General features: G+C 41.1%; 1 protein-coding gene across 6 annotated transcripts in view; it reads left to right on the forward strand.

Moving 5' to 3' along the window:
* CAST (calpastatin) overlaps positions 1-12,355 on the forward strand; it is a 99,960-nt gene extending 87,605 nt beyond the window's left edge. For all 6 annotated transcript variants that reach the window (XM_034774085.1, XM_034774087.1, XM_034774086.1 and 3 more), the window contains 6 exons: positions 1,277-1,369; positions 2,934-2,987; positions 3,731-3,820; positions 6,031-6,120; positions 7,609-7,680; positions 10,999-12,355. In XM_034774085.1, the coding sequence (XP_034629976.1) occupies positions 1,277-1,369; positions 2,934-2,987; positions 3,731-3,820; positions 6,031-6,120; positions 7,609-7,659 (378 nt within the window). In that variant the 3' untranslated portion in view covers positions 7,660-7,680; positions 10,999-12,355. The remainder of the gene's footprint in view (positions 1-1,276; positions 1,370-2,933; positions 2,988-3,730; positions 3,821-6,030; positions 6,121-7,608; positions 7,681-10,998) is intronic.
* Positions 12,356-16,594: the final 4,239 nt, after the last annotated feature.

A 16,594-nucleotide genomic window follows, 5' to 3' on the forward strand; every position in this document is an offset into this window, starting at 1 on the left:
CATGAACTCCTACCTGCCTCTGAGGGGTAGTGCTTGGGAGTCACCTAAGTTGAATGGACATGAGCAAGCACTCGAAGAAGAAAATACAGTTACCTTTTCCATCACTGGTGTTCTTCGAGATGTGTTGCTCATGTCCATTCCTCAACCCGCCCTCCTTCCCCACTGTTGGAGTTTCCGGCAAGAAGGAACTGAGGGTGCAGGGAACCGGCAGCGTCCCTTATACCGCAGCATGTGCGCACCACTCCAGGGGGCGTCGGAGCCGGTCCCCTACAGATACTGCTGAGGGAAAAACTTCTGGCACCGGTGCATGTGGCAAGCACACACACACCTAAGTTGAATGGACATGAGCAACACCTCTTGAAGAACACCAGTTACGGAAAAAGGTAACTGTCTTTTTTTTTTTTTTTTTTTTTTTTTTTTTTACTGTAAATGGCTAGTTATTTTTTAATATGTGCTGAAGAATATACATATATCTAATCAAATACCACATAAAACAGCCTAAACAAAAACATACAGATTTGATTGCAGAATGAATGCTTCCCTCTTTCATATTGTATTCAGGAAATTGTGATCTTAATCATCTTAATCTTAATCATATTTATGTTTAAAACCATCTCTGGTTGCAGCTAATTCTGACTGTTTCCTAACTAATAAGCGAGACAGACTACTGACCTTTGTGATATTTGGCTGGCAAGAACCTTGCATTTTTATACATTCTGAGCATGGCTGGGGAGCTGCAACACAAAGCAATGCCATTATAAGAGTGTTAACCTTGTGTTTGAACTAGTGCAGTAGGTGGATGAGTTCTAATGTGGTGGCATAATGTGCTGAACACTTAATAAGCAGTTGAGTTGTTATCTAGCTGAGAAGCAGAACTGAAAATGTATTTGAAGAAAATAGTATCTGTTGTCATTTTTGGAATTTTTAACCATATTAAAATTGTATATCTGTTGAGAGGCAAGAATTTTTCAAGCTTTATACCCAAAATACAAGGTTCATGGTTAAACAAATGTGTACACATTTCCACTGATCCTGAATTCTAGCATATAAAAATGTTGTTGTTCTCCTAGAACATTTATCTAAAAAGGTACTTTTATAAGACCTACCACTCAAAAAATTCTCTGTTTAATAAAGTCATCCTAGCATATCTATTAGTTTGGGTCACCTGTTGTGTGATACGCAATTACAGAAGCAGTAAATTACAGATTACTCTTACTAGACCCCATTGTTCTAATGGAGGAGATCAGTAATAGTGTTGTTTATTTCATATTCTTAGGAAGGTGCTAAATCTGAACACAAAGACAAACTTGGGGACAGAGATGATACAATCCCTCCTGATTACAGGCATATTCTGGATTCAGATGAGCAGGTAAACAGAACCAAATACCTCAGTGGCTGCATTATGAATTTAGATTCAGTCATCTTAACACTGCAGCAAGTCAGTTTTCCCATCAGTAGAGTTGTGTGAGCAACCATTGGAGTTACATAAGTTACATAAGTGACTCATATCTATTGGAGTTACCTATATAAATCCCCACACTGAAGATAGGAGAATAAATCCCCAAACCATTATGTGTTTGATGCAAAAAAAATGGACTGTTCCTTTTACATTGATCAAAGTCAGAATGGTTAAGCCACTTCAAACAGCCATCAGCGATCAATGTAGCCAGGAAGTACTGGGATCCATGTGGCTGAAAATCAGGCCCAAGGTGTTTCAAGGTGTTTCAAGTTGAGCACCCAAAACAAGGTGCACAATACTAGTGCCACTCTTGAAAACTTAGGCCTTAAAATCACCGTGACTATTATTCCCTTCTCATTTAGTAAAGCATTGTAAGATCTGTGGATGAAAAACATTACATAAGTACTATTGTTTTTGTGGAACCTGGCAGAATAAAGTCTTGTGAAGCTGTCACTCATTTTACTGAATCACTGCTATGCCAAGGGAGTGAATGATCTTGCTCAACAAATGGGAGCCAGACAAAGTGTGTCCCAGCTAGCATGACCAGTCCCAATTTTATCGGGACTGTCCCGATACTTACTTATTTGTCCCGCGTCCCGACCGATGTTCGGTTGGGATGCGAATTGTCCCGATATTTTGCCCTCCAGCGCACAGGCGGAGGGGGCTCATGCCCCCCACCCCAACTCTGCCCGGGCCTTGTCCTGACTCCGCCCCTTCCCTCCCCCATTGGATCCCTCCCCAAATCCCCACCCTGGCCCCGCCCCCACCCCCGCCCCCTCACTGCCCCATTGGATCCCTTCCCAAATCCCTGCCCTGGCCCTGCCTCTTCCCCAAGCATTCCTCCTCCTCCCTTCCCCCCCCCCCCAGGCTTGCGCTAATCAGCTGTATGGCAGCGCAAGCGCTGGAGGGAGGGAGAGAAGCAGAACGCGGCAGCCTGCTCAGGGGAGGTAGAGGCAGAGCGAAGGTGAGCTGGTGCAGTGGGGCGGGGCGTGGAGCTGCCGGTGGCTCAGTCCCCACCAATTTTTCCTATGCTCCGGCAGCTCTTGGGGTTGTGTTTTTGTTTTTGTTTTTCTCCTCTGCCGCCGGCTCTTGGTTGGTTTGTTTTGTTTGCTCCACCGGCAACCGCCTCCCCCCCGCATCCCGATATTTCATGTCTCTCATCTGGTCACCCTAGTCCCAGCCAATTCTCCTCTACTGGAAGGATAAAGGGTGAGATGCAAGGCCTTCAGGGGGACGTTAAAGCAGGGAAAAAACATGCGATCACAAGAATCTGATGAAAGAGGCTGTGTAGGTATAATAAATGGATTGTGAAGTGGATAGGACAGTAAAGCATCATAAATAAAGTTACTGTGAATAATAACTAGCAGTGTCAAGTGAAGAATGTAAGAGCCTATTTTACTTTCAGTTTGATTCATCAGCTCAAACTAAGGGTTATGTAATAAATGTAACCATTTCATCCTATCTGTTTTTTAAGGATAAACCAGTAAAGCCAACAGCAAAAGAGGATGTGAAACCCAAAGAACCAAAGGTAAAAGTCATTACAGTTTTATTCTGCACTGATGCCTTCCTGACTATGCTCTGAATCAAATGCTGTTCTAAACAATGTTATCTTTGATTCATAGCACTATATATTGCAAATTCTCAAAATTCTGTTGAATAGATGTAGAAATATTGTGCTTCTTTAAGTGAGAGTAAAGACTTTCAAATGGGCAACACTTACAATGTAGATATTACACATACAAAACTACATTAAAAGAATGTTAAAGCTGTAAAGTCAAGTACTGAAAAGTTCAGAAATGCCAGAATTAAGGCTGCATATGCAGTCTGGCAATCAAAATTAGGCCGAACTACCAGCTTCAACTGTAATAAGAACATGGGGACCAAGATTTTCAAAAATGAATTCTTAAAAGCATATTTAAGAACCTAAATAAGTAGCCTGACTTTCAAAAAAATGCTGAGCATTAATTGCTCTTCCTGATTTCAAAATAGTAGCACTTTTTGAAAATCAGGAAACTGGGTTAGGTCCTTAAATATGGATTTGGGAATCAATTGTTAAAAATTTCAGCCATATGATTTCAGGGAGCTGCAGCTACACTGGGAACAGAACTATGCTGTCTGAACAGCTTTGTGGATTGGGTGTAAGTGCTAAGGATTTATTATTATTTTTTTATTTTTGTCAGTTGGTTTTTTGCTGTAGTTGATCATTGTAGAGTACAATCCCGTGACTCCTTTTGCATTCTATACTCTGACTAATGATAGTTTCTACTGCAGAAGCCTACAGATGATTCTGCAGCTATTGATGCTCTATCAGGGGACTTTGATAATTGTGCAAAAACTCCTCCCACACCACAACACTCAAAGGTAAGACATTTTCTCCCGAAGGATTTGCAAAATAGTATATTTGCATGACCCCCACAGGCGTAGGTTTGCATTACATTTCTTTCAAATACAACATCAACATTGTCAGCCCATTTGTTGGGGAGGATAAGGGAGTTGACAGCAGGGATGAAGAAGTAAGAAGAGGATTTGGGATGAAAAATGAATAGTTCAGTTTGTATAATATTGAGTTTGAGATTGTGGTATGACATTCACTTGGAATGGTCAGAGATGCAGGTGGAGATGTGAGACTGTGTAGATGGGAAAGGCGGGTGTTAGGGAGGTACATTTGGGAGTCAGGCACATAGAGATGGTGCCATAGTTAAATCTATAGGAATGGATGCTGCTGCTCTGGAGAATATAGACGGAGACGAGGGATTAAATCTGGAATTGGAGAAAAGCACTGTGAAGGTCAAACTTCCTTCATGCTTGCTGTCCCCATCAGTTCACTTGGGCTGTGCCAGCAAAACAGCACTCTCATGGCCTTTTGTATCATTGGAAAAATGGATTAATCCTAAATGGCTCATTTTACGTGACCAGAACACGCTGAGGTGATTGGGGGATATTGAGTGCTAAGATTCATGAACTGTGTTGTTAGATTTTCTAGAAGTGATCACTGCTGGCTAAATTAGGCTTCATTTAGTCAACCCCTATAACCATTTATTTGCTCCCGTTTGCTACCTCTCCCTCCCCTTGATAAATAACCCCCCTAGCTCCCTCACCCACAGCCGGAAGAAATCACATCACCTGAGTTGGTGAAGAGCCTTCGTTCTCCACTGGCTTCCCATAGTCACAGCACGGTCTCCATGCCAGTTCTTCCCTGCCTCACTCCTGGCAACCTGATGTGATCCACCTCCCCTGCTTGTTTCCAGCCTCAGGGTCAAATTGGGAACTGGCAGCAGTGAAGGGTGTCACTTTAGGAGCACAGTGTGGGAGAGGTATGGGGATTCTCAGCTGGGAAGAGGCAAGTATGGTTGAGATTTTGACCACCTGAGAGTCTGAACTCAGCTTGGCGTCCCAGCAGTCAAAAATGAATTTTCCTGCCCAGCACAGGAACTTCTATTGGCCTCCTTGAAAATTGAGCCAGTTCACAAGTGACCCCTGTGAGTTAGCCAGTTTTCTCAAGATTAAAACATAAACTCCCAATTACTGAGAGGCAGGTACCAGTGATCTCCCATTTAAAACATTTACTGTGATTCTGCCACGTGATTTCTTTTTTGTTCCATACTGCCAGTAAGAAATGCCCTATTAAACTGAGGGGTACAAAGCAGGATACAGTTCCCAAAAAGGGAGGTGATTCTGTTTCTAGAGAGGCCCGCTGACTAAAGTAGAACAATAGGAAGCTGCTTGGTCACCTCCTGGCCTCGGGTTGGAGACAGAGACAAAGTTTAACTACATCTCTCTTTGCAGTGATGGAGGACTTTTCTCAGGACTCCCCACCATTGATAGGAGAATAAACAACAAAATTCCCTTTGTTACATGAGTTCAACCATTGCTAAGTACATTAAATAAAATGTATTCCTGAACTGTAAATACTAATTTATTAGTTCTCATTCACTGCTTGAGAATGCATCTTTTTCATCTCCTCCAAATAACCTTATTTTTTTCTACTAGGACAAGAAATGTGGTTGTTTGGGGCTGTTCTTTGGACTTGTCCCAGATCTCTTAACAGTTGTTGGCACTGATTTTATGACTCTGTACCCTGACTCATTTAACCACCCTTTCTCACATTATAACTGATTCAAGCGTTCGCCTAATCCTTGAAAAGAACTCTTTGCCTTGAGTAATCAACAAAGCTAAATGAGAGTAACTTATTTCTTTATCTTTCCAAAACTCCTTCTTCCTCAGCATGCGTGCACAACATATACCATACATCCTCAGTAAGCCATCTAAGGATACCATGTTTAAATAAATGGAACAAGTCCCATAAAATACAGTTTCTGTCTGTGGAGTGAGGGGCAGATTCTCAGGTGCAGTGCACCTGCTTTGTACTGAAGATGGAATCTGGCCACATAGCCAGTACAATAGGCCAGCAGACAATCAGCTTCATCACTTCTGCCCTTTCTGCTGCCAGACAAGGGGGCTCCTCAGTGCTAGACAGGGATCTAGCCCAAATATTCTAGACTCCATTTGATTCTGGAGGACGGTAACTCTTCTTTCTCTTTGTTTGAAAGTGAATTTGTTTCTGATGACAGGTGTCAGGATTAGAGGACAAAAGTGGAAAGGAAGCTGCCACCACGAAACCAGCCACAAAGGACGGTGGAAAACCTGAAGATCCTAAAACGGTAGAACCAAGTCCTAATATGGATAGGGCTGGATTGTTGAACAATATGAGTGTGGAGATGGGCAACTTGGATCTGGAATCATTTTATTTGGGCATTAGAGTTTGGGGAAAGTGTTCTCAAATAATAGGTTCTGTTTGACTCACTTTTGTATGTATGCAAGGGAGTGGCACTTAACTATTTCAGGAGATGTTGTGGACCTGTTTTGGCTTAAAAAAGTGTCTGCTTCAAAAGAGGGTAAATCCCATACAGCATACCAGGTAGATGTGGGCTCTGTGTATTCATATGTTCCTCAAGACACTCAGACTCCTCATTCTCACCTTCAGAGCTTCTTGCCCACAGCCCTGTTCTTGTCTGTCGCTGCCCTCCTCACCCCACTTCCTTTGTCTACTTCTCCCACTTGTGATTCCACCCTTTCTTTCATCTCCTCTATCTGGAGTAACCTTTCTCCTCTCCTGCTTCCAGTAACCTTATTCTCCCAGGTCAAGTCCCTCGTCTTCTCCGCTTTGGTCATATGTTTTATGTAATCATTAAATAAAAGAATCTGTGCCTGTATATAAATACGTATGCAGAATGAATTTGGTGGAGAGGGAAGGTGTGTTAATTTTTTATATAGTGCATGTCTATAGATGGATATATACTTTAATATGAGCAAAACAGCAGAAAGGACCCAAATGTTGCTTGGATTTTCAGCAACCCATAAAGGATCATAGAAACTGGAATTAGACATGGAAAAAACCTAGCCCAGTTAGTAAACTGATCCATCCATTTATTCCTTTGAGCCAGACTTATAACATCATGTATATCATATTTTTTCAGTGATTGTGATGAACAGCATTTTTCTTTACCAGGAAATTTGCTTTCCAAGGCTTTTATTTAACAACAGTTGAACTGACTAGCAAATTTAGATTTAAAAGCATTGCATCAGGAACATTTTATATTACCAGTTAGGAGGACATTTTCTAACGTTAAAAGTTGTCTGGCTGCCGATAGCTATAGCCTATAGCTATGGCCCAGTAGATGTCAAGATAATAGTGAGGGAGGAGATCAGCCACACATACCAAAATAAAATATGGGATAGGGAAAAATAAGGAAAAATGGACCCATATCACCCGCCCTGGTTGAACTAACCTCGTTATCTCCATACTGATTTATACCTGCCTCTGGAGATTTCTATTAGTTGCATCTGAAGAAGTGAGGTTCTTACCCACGAAAGCTTATGCTCCCAATACTTCTGTTAGTCTTAAAGGTGCCACAGGACCCTCTGTTGCTTTTTACAGATTCAGACTAACATGGCTACCCCTCTGTTATTTTGCTGAATGATCGCCTTTTTTCCCTCCCTGTTACTGCTAATTAGCATGTCTCACAGATGCAGATCATTTAGATGCTGTCATTATCACTTCTAATCTATCATTGTTATGTTATTTTAATTTCTAATCTGAAAGAGTAAATTATAGCTCATCCATGCTTTGTTTTACTTTTCCTTTTTAGGCAAAGGAGCAGTCCTCCAGTGTGAAACCTGAGAGCCAAAAAACAAGTTAAACTTTAATATTACAGTATTGGGTAAGATTTCTCTTAGTTACCACAAAGACAATCTACATTAATGAGATGAGACCATTTCACAAGGCCAGCTGGAACCAAGTTGTAGTTCACTTTTAGACCAAATACGCAGGACTTCACTGTAGAGAATCCTAGACAGGAAAGCCCTGCTATCTCCTCTAGCACACGCTCCTCTCACCTCCCTCCAAACCAGAACAGAATTGCTTCCTGCAATTAATTTTCAAGAGCTTTTGGATAGTTTAATTTTAAAGATCTCAGGTGATGCCACTGCTTCCTTTGTGAGACCATTTCACAGACTAATAACCCTCACTGTCAAAAAGTTATTCCTAATATTCTATATAAACAGTCTTTCTTCTTCGAGTGCTGGTCCCTTGGTGTATTTCATCGTGGGCACGCATGTGCTCCATGCGGCCAGAGAAGTTTGAAAACAGTGTCCGTTGGGATACACATGCACACTTGCTCACCCCATGCCTCCGACTGAGGAGATAAAGAGGTGGTGGGGGGTGGGGAGCAGACTGACCATCTCTCCAGTTCCTTCTCAGCACCACATGGGTCCAGGCTGGAACCTCCAGTGTCCAAAGCTTCAGCTTTCTCCTTTTTCTGTGAACATATCTATGTCTATTTATCGGTAAATAGTTTTTGAAGTGTTTATAGTTTTATCTGATAACCATAAGACACTAAAGCTAGTTAGCCGCCCTGTCGTGAGGAGCCCCACTTACCGTTCTTCATTTGGGGTACTGGACTATGCCCAGGACACAGGACTTCAAAATTTGTGCTTCCTGCTCGTGATCCTTCTCGGTCAGCGACAACCACCAACACTGTATGCACCGCCTTGGGAAAGCCCACAACGCGCCACCTTCCGCTATCTGGTATTACTTCCCCAGTCATACGCACAAACGGCAGGAACATCACTTTAGGAAGCACCTAATAAAAAGGCCATGAGGCCGCAATCGGACCCAGGCCAGGGAACCCTCTCATCCCACCCTGTACATCTGCCTGACTCAGCAACAAGTGTGCTTCGTGCCACGAGATCCAATTCAGGAGCGAGGGAGTCAACCCCCACGTATGCCTCGTTGGCGTCTTGTCAAGAGAGCAGGAAGCGTTCTCACAGGCATGAATCTAAATCCTCCTTCAAATGCACTTTGAAGAAATCAGATTCAACCCCTGCCTAAACTGAACAAGTCTCTGAGCTCAGCGCAAGAGAACTTAGTATGCCCTAACTCTTAAGGGTATGACAAGAGAGACCAAAAGTCTAGGGCTCCATTAGCACTGAATCGTGACTGGGCAGCAGTGGTGCCTCCTTTACCACCCAAACATAAACCCTAGGCTCTGTTGGCACCAGTGAAGAGCAGTCACCAAGAGCATCAGTTATCTGCGGTACTGACTTTGTCTGCCATGGCTGTGACACAGACTGTCTCTGCTGTGACTCCTCTAGTTCAGGCAGACAGGACCCCTCACGTTCTGGGAAGAGCTGAGACCTTCGCTCCTCCTGAGGACATCTTCGCTTTCCCAGGTTCAGTGTCTCCTGCTCCATTGGGTCACTCCCTCTCGTCCATCCACACATTGTGCGTTTGACTCCTCCGCTGATGCATCCTTTGTAATGGCAGTCCTTCGTTCGGCTCAGCCATCTGCATCTTTGCACCCTTCTCCTATTTGAGTACAGCTGTCAGTCACCCACAGCAGAATACACAGGGGGACCAGCACTCGCAGAAGAAGAGAAAGATACTTGCCTTATAGTAACTGGAGGTGCTTTGATCCGTGTGTTGCCTATCTGTATTCCACTACCTGCCCTCCTTGCCATCTGCTTCAGATCACCATTTTGTTCACAGTGGAAAAGGAACTGGAGAGGCAATCTGTCTGCTCCCTTTTATCTCCAGGGTCAGAGGCATAAGGTGAGCAAGGGTGCGTGTGCGGGCCAACAGAAAATGCTTTCAAAATTCTCTGGCTGTGGAGCGCATACCTACCCACAATGGAATACAGATAGGTCCCCCATCTTGAATAACCTCCGGTTACTATAAGATAAGTAACTTCCTCTTATCTCTTTATTCCTAGATATACTCTGATGATACTTTATCTTGTTATTTACACCCTTAAAATAGCCACAGACAATTATATTAATTCTTATTCATCAATTAGTTATATGTAAGGCCCTATCAAATTCACAATCCATTTTGGTCAATTTCATGGCCAGAGGGTTTTAAAATTAGTTGATTTCATGTTTTCAGATGTTTACATCTGAACTTTCATGGTGGTGTAACCGTGGGGACCTGACCCAAAAGGAGGTCGTGGGGGAGGGGTTGCCAAGCTGTTACAGGAGGTTGTGGGATTGCCACTCTCAGTTCTGTGCTGCCTTCAGAGGTACCTGGAGATGGGTCTGATCTCCCCCTGAGAGCAGCCATGCAGGGGAAGAGGAAGTCCTATCCCTCCCCAGACCAGCCAGGATTAGCAGCTGGAGCCTGGTAGGAGCCTCCAGCTGGGGTGCCCCAAGCCCTGCCCCTGCCACTCCCTTCTAATAGCTAGATATCATAGGGAGGTCTGCTTTCATGGTCCTTGGCATCTTTTTCAAGGCTGTGAATTTGCTAGGCCCTAGTTATATGGTGTATATTTAGACCTTTTAATCTTTCCTCATAATATTGTCCTCAAAGCCTTTAATCATGTTTGTTGCTCTCTGAGTCCCTTCTAACATGTTGATCTATGTGTCATTCATGTCCAATGTGAGAGAGTTTATCTTCAATGGAGCCAGGATTTCATCCATAGACAGGATTATCACTTTTGTATGTGCAGCCCAATGCCACCCTTTGTTTCTTTTTGCATTAGTACACTACAGATAATACCTAAATCACTTTTGGTATTACTTCTTCCTGGAATTCTTTCTCTGTGTTAAACGACAAAGAGTCCTGTGGCACTTTATAGACTAACAGAAGTATTGGAGCATAAGCTTTCGTGTCTCCCCTCCCTTGGTGTTCACACCTCAACTGTTAGAAGAGGGCCTCATCCTCCCTGATTGAACTGACCTTGTTATCTCCAGACTGATTCTTGCCTGCATATTTATACCTGCCTCTGGAAATTTCCACCACATGCGTCTGACGAAGTGGGTATTCACCCACTTCTGCTCCAATACTTCTGTTAGTCTATAAGGTGCCACAGGACTCTTCATTGCTTTTTACAGATCCAGACTAACACGGCTACCCCTCTGATACTTTTCTCTGTGTTGTGTATTATTCTCAGATAAAGTGGCTTATGTTTTTCAAGTTGAATTTCCTTTTACATGACAGATGTTTTACTGAATTTCTTCTCTGGAACCTTTTTTTTTTCTTCTAGGTGATCGGCACATAGTGTAAAAGGTCTTCATTCTGCTGGTGGACAGTTATTCCCAAAGAACAAAAGCTAATGCAAGAGCGTGAGGTTATTCTGGGTGGTTTTTGTACAGTGTTATTTGCTGGAGGTTTTTCATATCATTTTTCCAGGAATGAATTGGGGTGTTTTTTTCTAACCATTCATGTTATTGTATTGATACATTTTGAAACTTTTTTTGTAATTTCTTCAGTTCTGAGTGGGAAAGGATGCTTTATATTTGTAAGAAGTCTATTTCATAAGAACTTAATAGCAATTCCAGAAACAGCCTGCAAACTTTTGCACATAATCTCCACATAGTGCCTGTAAATGTCAGTAGAGTTCTCTAGGTATGAGCTAGCATTTTTAACATTGCAAAGAATGCATTAAGCATTCTAAGAATGTAATGAGTTTTGGTTAACCTTGGCCTTTCTAGGCTGGCTGTATAAGGTATTTTTTTGGGTGAATTATTTGTGAGAAATCATAGGTCAATCACAGATATTTACAGGATAGCAAATTAATAGATGTATCATCTCATCTGGACTCCTAATAATAAAATGTCAAAAGTCTGGACTGTGCCTTTGTTACAGTGTAAAAAAGAGTCTCCCCTCTCTCAAATTATGTCACCACAACTGTACTCTTATCCTCTTTGTGCCAGGAGTTTCCTGACTACAGATACTAATGCGAGTCACCTGCATTCCTGGTCATATCATACTGCAAGAGAGGGAAAGGGGGCCCCTGAAACTTAGCAGGAGTCAAATGAATGGGAGCTCCACGTCAACAGAAAGGGTGGCACTTCTGCAATAATACCAAGTCTCTGCTTCTCCACCCTCTATTGAGACTCACAAAATGGGTGCAGGAGCAGAGCAGAAGTTAATGCTATAAGGGGTGGTATTAACTTCCATGAACTATATTTACATAGTCCCCAGGGAAACAGCTGGCAAAGAGCAGCCATTCCCTGGCAACCACATTGCAACGCTGAAGATGAGGCTATTCTGTGAGCTGTTGTAGATGTGCTACTTCCCCCAATTTCTGTGGGTTTTTCCCTTCTTTGTGCCTCACAGCAGAGGAAAGCTTAGTGCTATAAGTGCAAGATTCTGGTGTCCTTACTCACAATGAGTAACAATGAGTAACACTATAAATAGTCTCATTGACTTCAAGGAACTACTCAGTGTGAGGTAATGGTAGATGAAATATTAGCCAGGATCTCAAAATCTGGTCCTATCTATCTCGTGTTCCAGACAACCATTTTCCAGAGAGCTAATATGGAGGATAATCAGAATTATGACAACCTGACAGTCTGTATTGAGAGCCTGTGTCACACTAATAAAGTTTTTAGAACGTATTACTGTGTGTGTCCTATTGTTTATATCATCCTATTTCCAATTGTGTATTATTGAACAACTCACTAAAGACAACAGAAGTGCGTCCACTAGAAATCGTTAAAAGTAGGCTTTTGGGTATTAAAAGTGAATGCAATGCTTTGTGCAAAATCAGTAAAATGTCTGTCATCAGATCTTCATGAAAACCAAATATATTAACACCATAAACACAAAATCAATTCAGAGATCTAGCTACAATTTTTTTTTTCATTTTGCTTTTAAATAACTCCAGAAGAGAGTCAGAGCCAGCTTTTAAGTTGCAGAACTCCATTTTTGTGGGCACAATTTAGGTCATGTAAATGTTTAAATTACCTAACCTATGAGCACAAATATTTGCACACACAAAACTGCACCCACGAAAATGAGGACCCAGTTGAGATTGTGCTGAAAATCTGCTAGCTTTTCCCATTGATTAATATAAACACCCTGATGTTCTTAGACTGAAGATTCATTCTCTTTTTAGGTTCTTGTATACTACCTATCTTCATGGTATCTGGGTATAAAATATTTCTTCGAGAGGGAGTTTACAAAGATTGCATGTATGCATTATTAAGTTTTGTTTTTGAGCTTCCAAAACCTCATAGTTCAACAGGAAGTTAGAGGAGCCTTGGGCTTCTACCTGGATAGGACTAAGCAATTAGGCGATCGCCTAGACTTTTCATATCCTTTGCAGATACATCTAAGGGGCTCCTATCTCTGCTCAGACTTTCAAAATGGGTATCAGGTTTTATAATATACCTCTTATGAGTCTGCAGGCGCTCAGCCCTCCCACGGGGCACATTCAAGCAGATCCCAGGCAACATCTACAGCATTTCTGAAGAATTTTGCAGCATCTGAGGTATGTAGAGCAGCTACTTGGATTTCTGTCCATTTGTTTTCAAAGAATTATGCCCTGCTCTGTGCCATCAGGTCCGATGTGGCTCTTGGCTCTGCAGTACTGTCTTTAGTGCTGGATCCCGTCTTCTTAGGATACTGCTGATGTAGAGCACCCCTAGGACGCTACTCAAAGATGAAAATGTCACCCGTGCAGGAAGTGTAGATCTTTGAGATGTGCACCCACCCCTCCCTTGATGCTCCACTATCTCAGTGGGGAGGAGTAACAGCATATGGATTCTAAATGCATGGGAGTTCCAAAACAGCACAAGTCCATCACTTCTGCAACAATGCCCCCCACTTCCTCTGGCAGACTGAAGTGGGTACAGAAGCAGAGTAAACTTAAATGCTATACTTCCATGAATTAGATCTGCTTGGGAAATAGGTGACCTAGAGCAGCTGCTCCCTGGTACTAACACTGCAGAGTTAAACACAAGGTTGTTCTTGGTGCTGTTGTCGATGCTGCATCCTCCAGCTTCCATGGGCTTGTTTATTAATTGCTTCTCACAGGATGGGAGCAGAGGGCTCCAAGTAGCTAGTTTTTCAGATGGCCCATTTATCAAGATGTAATATGAAGGCCAATCAGAATTTTTGCTGACAACGTGTAAAATGTATACTACACTGTAGTGGGTGGCAGTACCACTCCAAATAAACTCTTTAGTATGTCTTACTATGTTCGTATTATTGGGTTTGAATCTTCCTGTTTCCAGTCATACGTTACCTGTAGCATCATCAGAAGACAAAGTTGATTTTATAAAAAAATTAACAAGTAAACTTCAAAAAATGAATTCTATAAATGCAGTCATCAGGTAGTCAAAAAAAAAACAAATTTATTAATACTCTGAGTATAAAACCAATCCAAAGATCTAGCTACATTTTTTTTCTGTTTTTCTTTAAGCTGACTACAGAACATGGCCATACTGGAACAAATTAAGTCACTGAGCACTATTTTTGGGACTACAGTTTAGGTCACTTAAAAATTAAGGACCAGATCCTGCAAATGGATCCACTTGGACTCATCCCAGGGTCCACCCTCAGCCCCACTTAAGTCAAGGGGTTTCAGGCAAGTACAGAGGTGCTTCTGTTGAAATCAACTTGCAGGATCCAGCCCAGAAGGACCTAGACTGTGAGTACAAATAACTGCAGATGCAAAACTGCACTGACAAAAACTGGGATTCAGTTAAGGCTTTGAAAATCTGGTACTTAACTTTGTTAATTGTTTGAAAAAAAAAATCATTCTGACATATTTAGGAGACTGAAGATTCATTCAATTTTTCTAAATACTAAGAACCTGAGTATTTAGTAAAATACTGTTTTGAGATGGATTTTCACAACTGCTTTTGTTTGTTTCCCAGAAGGTGACCAGGTGCATAGATCCTAAAGCGCTATTTAATTAACTTGTAAAGTAAAATTCAGAGTCTGTTACATAGGTCATGCTAATTCTAGGGAATAAATAGCATACAGCAGCTAATCTACACAGACTTTTTTTCTCATAGTGTTGGAGGATCATGATTGCACTGTACACTCTAATGTTCAAAGATAAAATTGATTAAATTTATGTTGGTCACATGCAACTGTCAGAAGTAACACTTCTTAAATGAGTGATGGTTAACATGCCCTGAAGTGTTAGTCTTTGCATCTCTGTTAATTTCCTTTTTGGGGTCAATTACTCTGAGAATAATTAAAACAAACTATCTTTTTCTATTTATTTTTAGTTCAGAATTTCAAACTACATCTCTCCATGACATGTAGAGAGAGAGAGAGAACATCAGTTTAAAATGTTTACAAATGCAAAATTGCAAGAGCTGCAAAATTCAGTTGACATATGCAGATTTGTGTTTTAAACAGCTTGTCAAACATGTTTCCTGGTATGGTTATAAAATCAATTTTATAAATATTTACTGCAATAATTCTGTGGATGTCTGTTCTTCCCTGGTGCACATTCAGAATTCCCTTTAGTATGAATTTAGTAACAGTGACCAATGGTGAGGGTATTTCTTAACAGTTACTGAAGGACATCATAATCAACAAGAAAGCAGCCTTTCCTTCAGTGTTCCACTAACACTTTCACTTCCATTTGAAGAGCACAAAGCCCTTTACAAACATTAATTAAATAAGCATCATCACTTTAGTGAAGTAGGTAAGCAGAAGTATCCCAGTTTTACAGATAGGATACTAAAGCCCTGACCAAGGATTGCCAGCAACCTAGAAATCCCACTTCTGTCTGAAGTTTCTGATATTTCCCATTCTACCTTATTACAACTGACTAGTTTTTCCTCAGATCTATCTGTTTTCACTTTAAGATTATGCATTTGACAATATTTTGTGTACAGTCAGTTTCTCCATTTCCCATTTTACTGTAAGAAAGACACACAACAGAAAAGAACTTTGTAAAGATCATACAAACTTCTGAAAGAGCCAAACATGCAACCTAGATGTCATGCTTTATGCACCTGACCATCTTTCTTCTTTGTCTTAGGTTTGTAATAGGAGAACAGGCCCCGTTATAATAAAAATGAGTCATATTTAGTAATCACTTTTTAAACAGGTTAATCTTCTGAAAAGGACATTTATTTTGTAAAAGTGCATTTTTGTTAGTTGGAAGAGCTAATTAACAGCAAATACTGAAATCACCCTGACCCTATCAAAAAGTTACTAATTATACTGATCTAAAATATTAAATATCTCTGATCCTGTTGAACTTTCAGATTCAGATCACATTCTAATATTACTCTAATGTAATTCTATATTAAAAAGGAGTATAAGATTTAATATAAAGGTAAGCAAGTAATTCACTTTCCACAGTCAAATAAGGCATAATTAAAAAATGCTCTCATGAAGCAATAGCCATATAATTATAAAAAGAGGAGGTATGGGAAAAATAAGTTAGTTATTCAACTGCACTTCTTATCACTTCTACTTTTGAAGTGTATTAATCCTAATCACAGTTGCAATATATACTCTAATACTGTACACCTTGATATAGGAAAGGATTAAATTCCTTGTGGTGTTTTACATAAATTATTTTGATTGATTGACTGACTGCAGATTCACAAAATACGGGTAAAAAGTAGGTGCTAAGAAATCATCCCACCTTCATAATTTCAATACATCTTCATGTTAAACTAGCATCCCTATAAATATTCCAGTGCTGGGCTACCCTGAGCAGAAATTGCTAGCCGTACCTAGTGTGTGGCAAGGGGATACACACTTCTATGCCATCTCATATGTGGAGTGTTCCATTTATAGTTCAGTTGTGTTCTCATCCATTTTCTGTCATTTCACAAATTAGTTTTTCCTCAAAATAGAATAGTAAATCCATTTTTTAG

This window comes from Trachemys scripta, chromosome 6 (assembly GCF_013100865.1).
Source record: "Trachemys scripta elegans isolate TJP31775 chromosome 6, CAS_Tse_1.0, whole genome shotgun sequence".
Taxonomy (NCBI): domain Eukaryota; kingdom Metazoa; phylum Chordata; order Testudines; family Emydidae; genus Trachemys; species Trachemys scripta.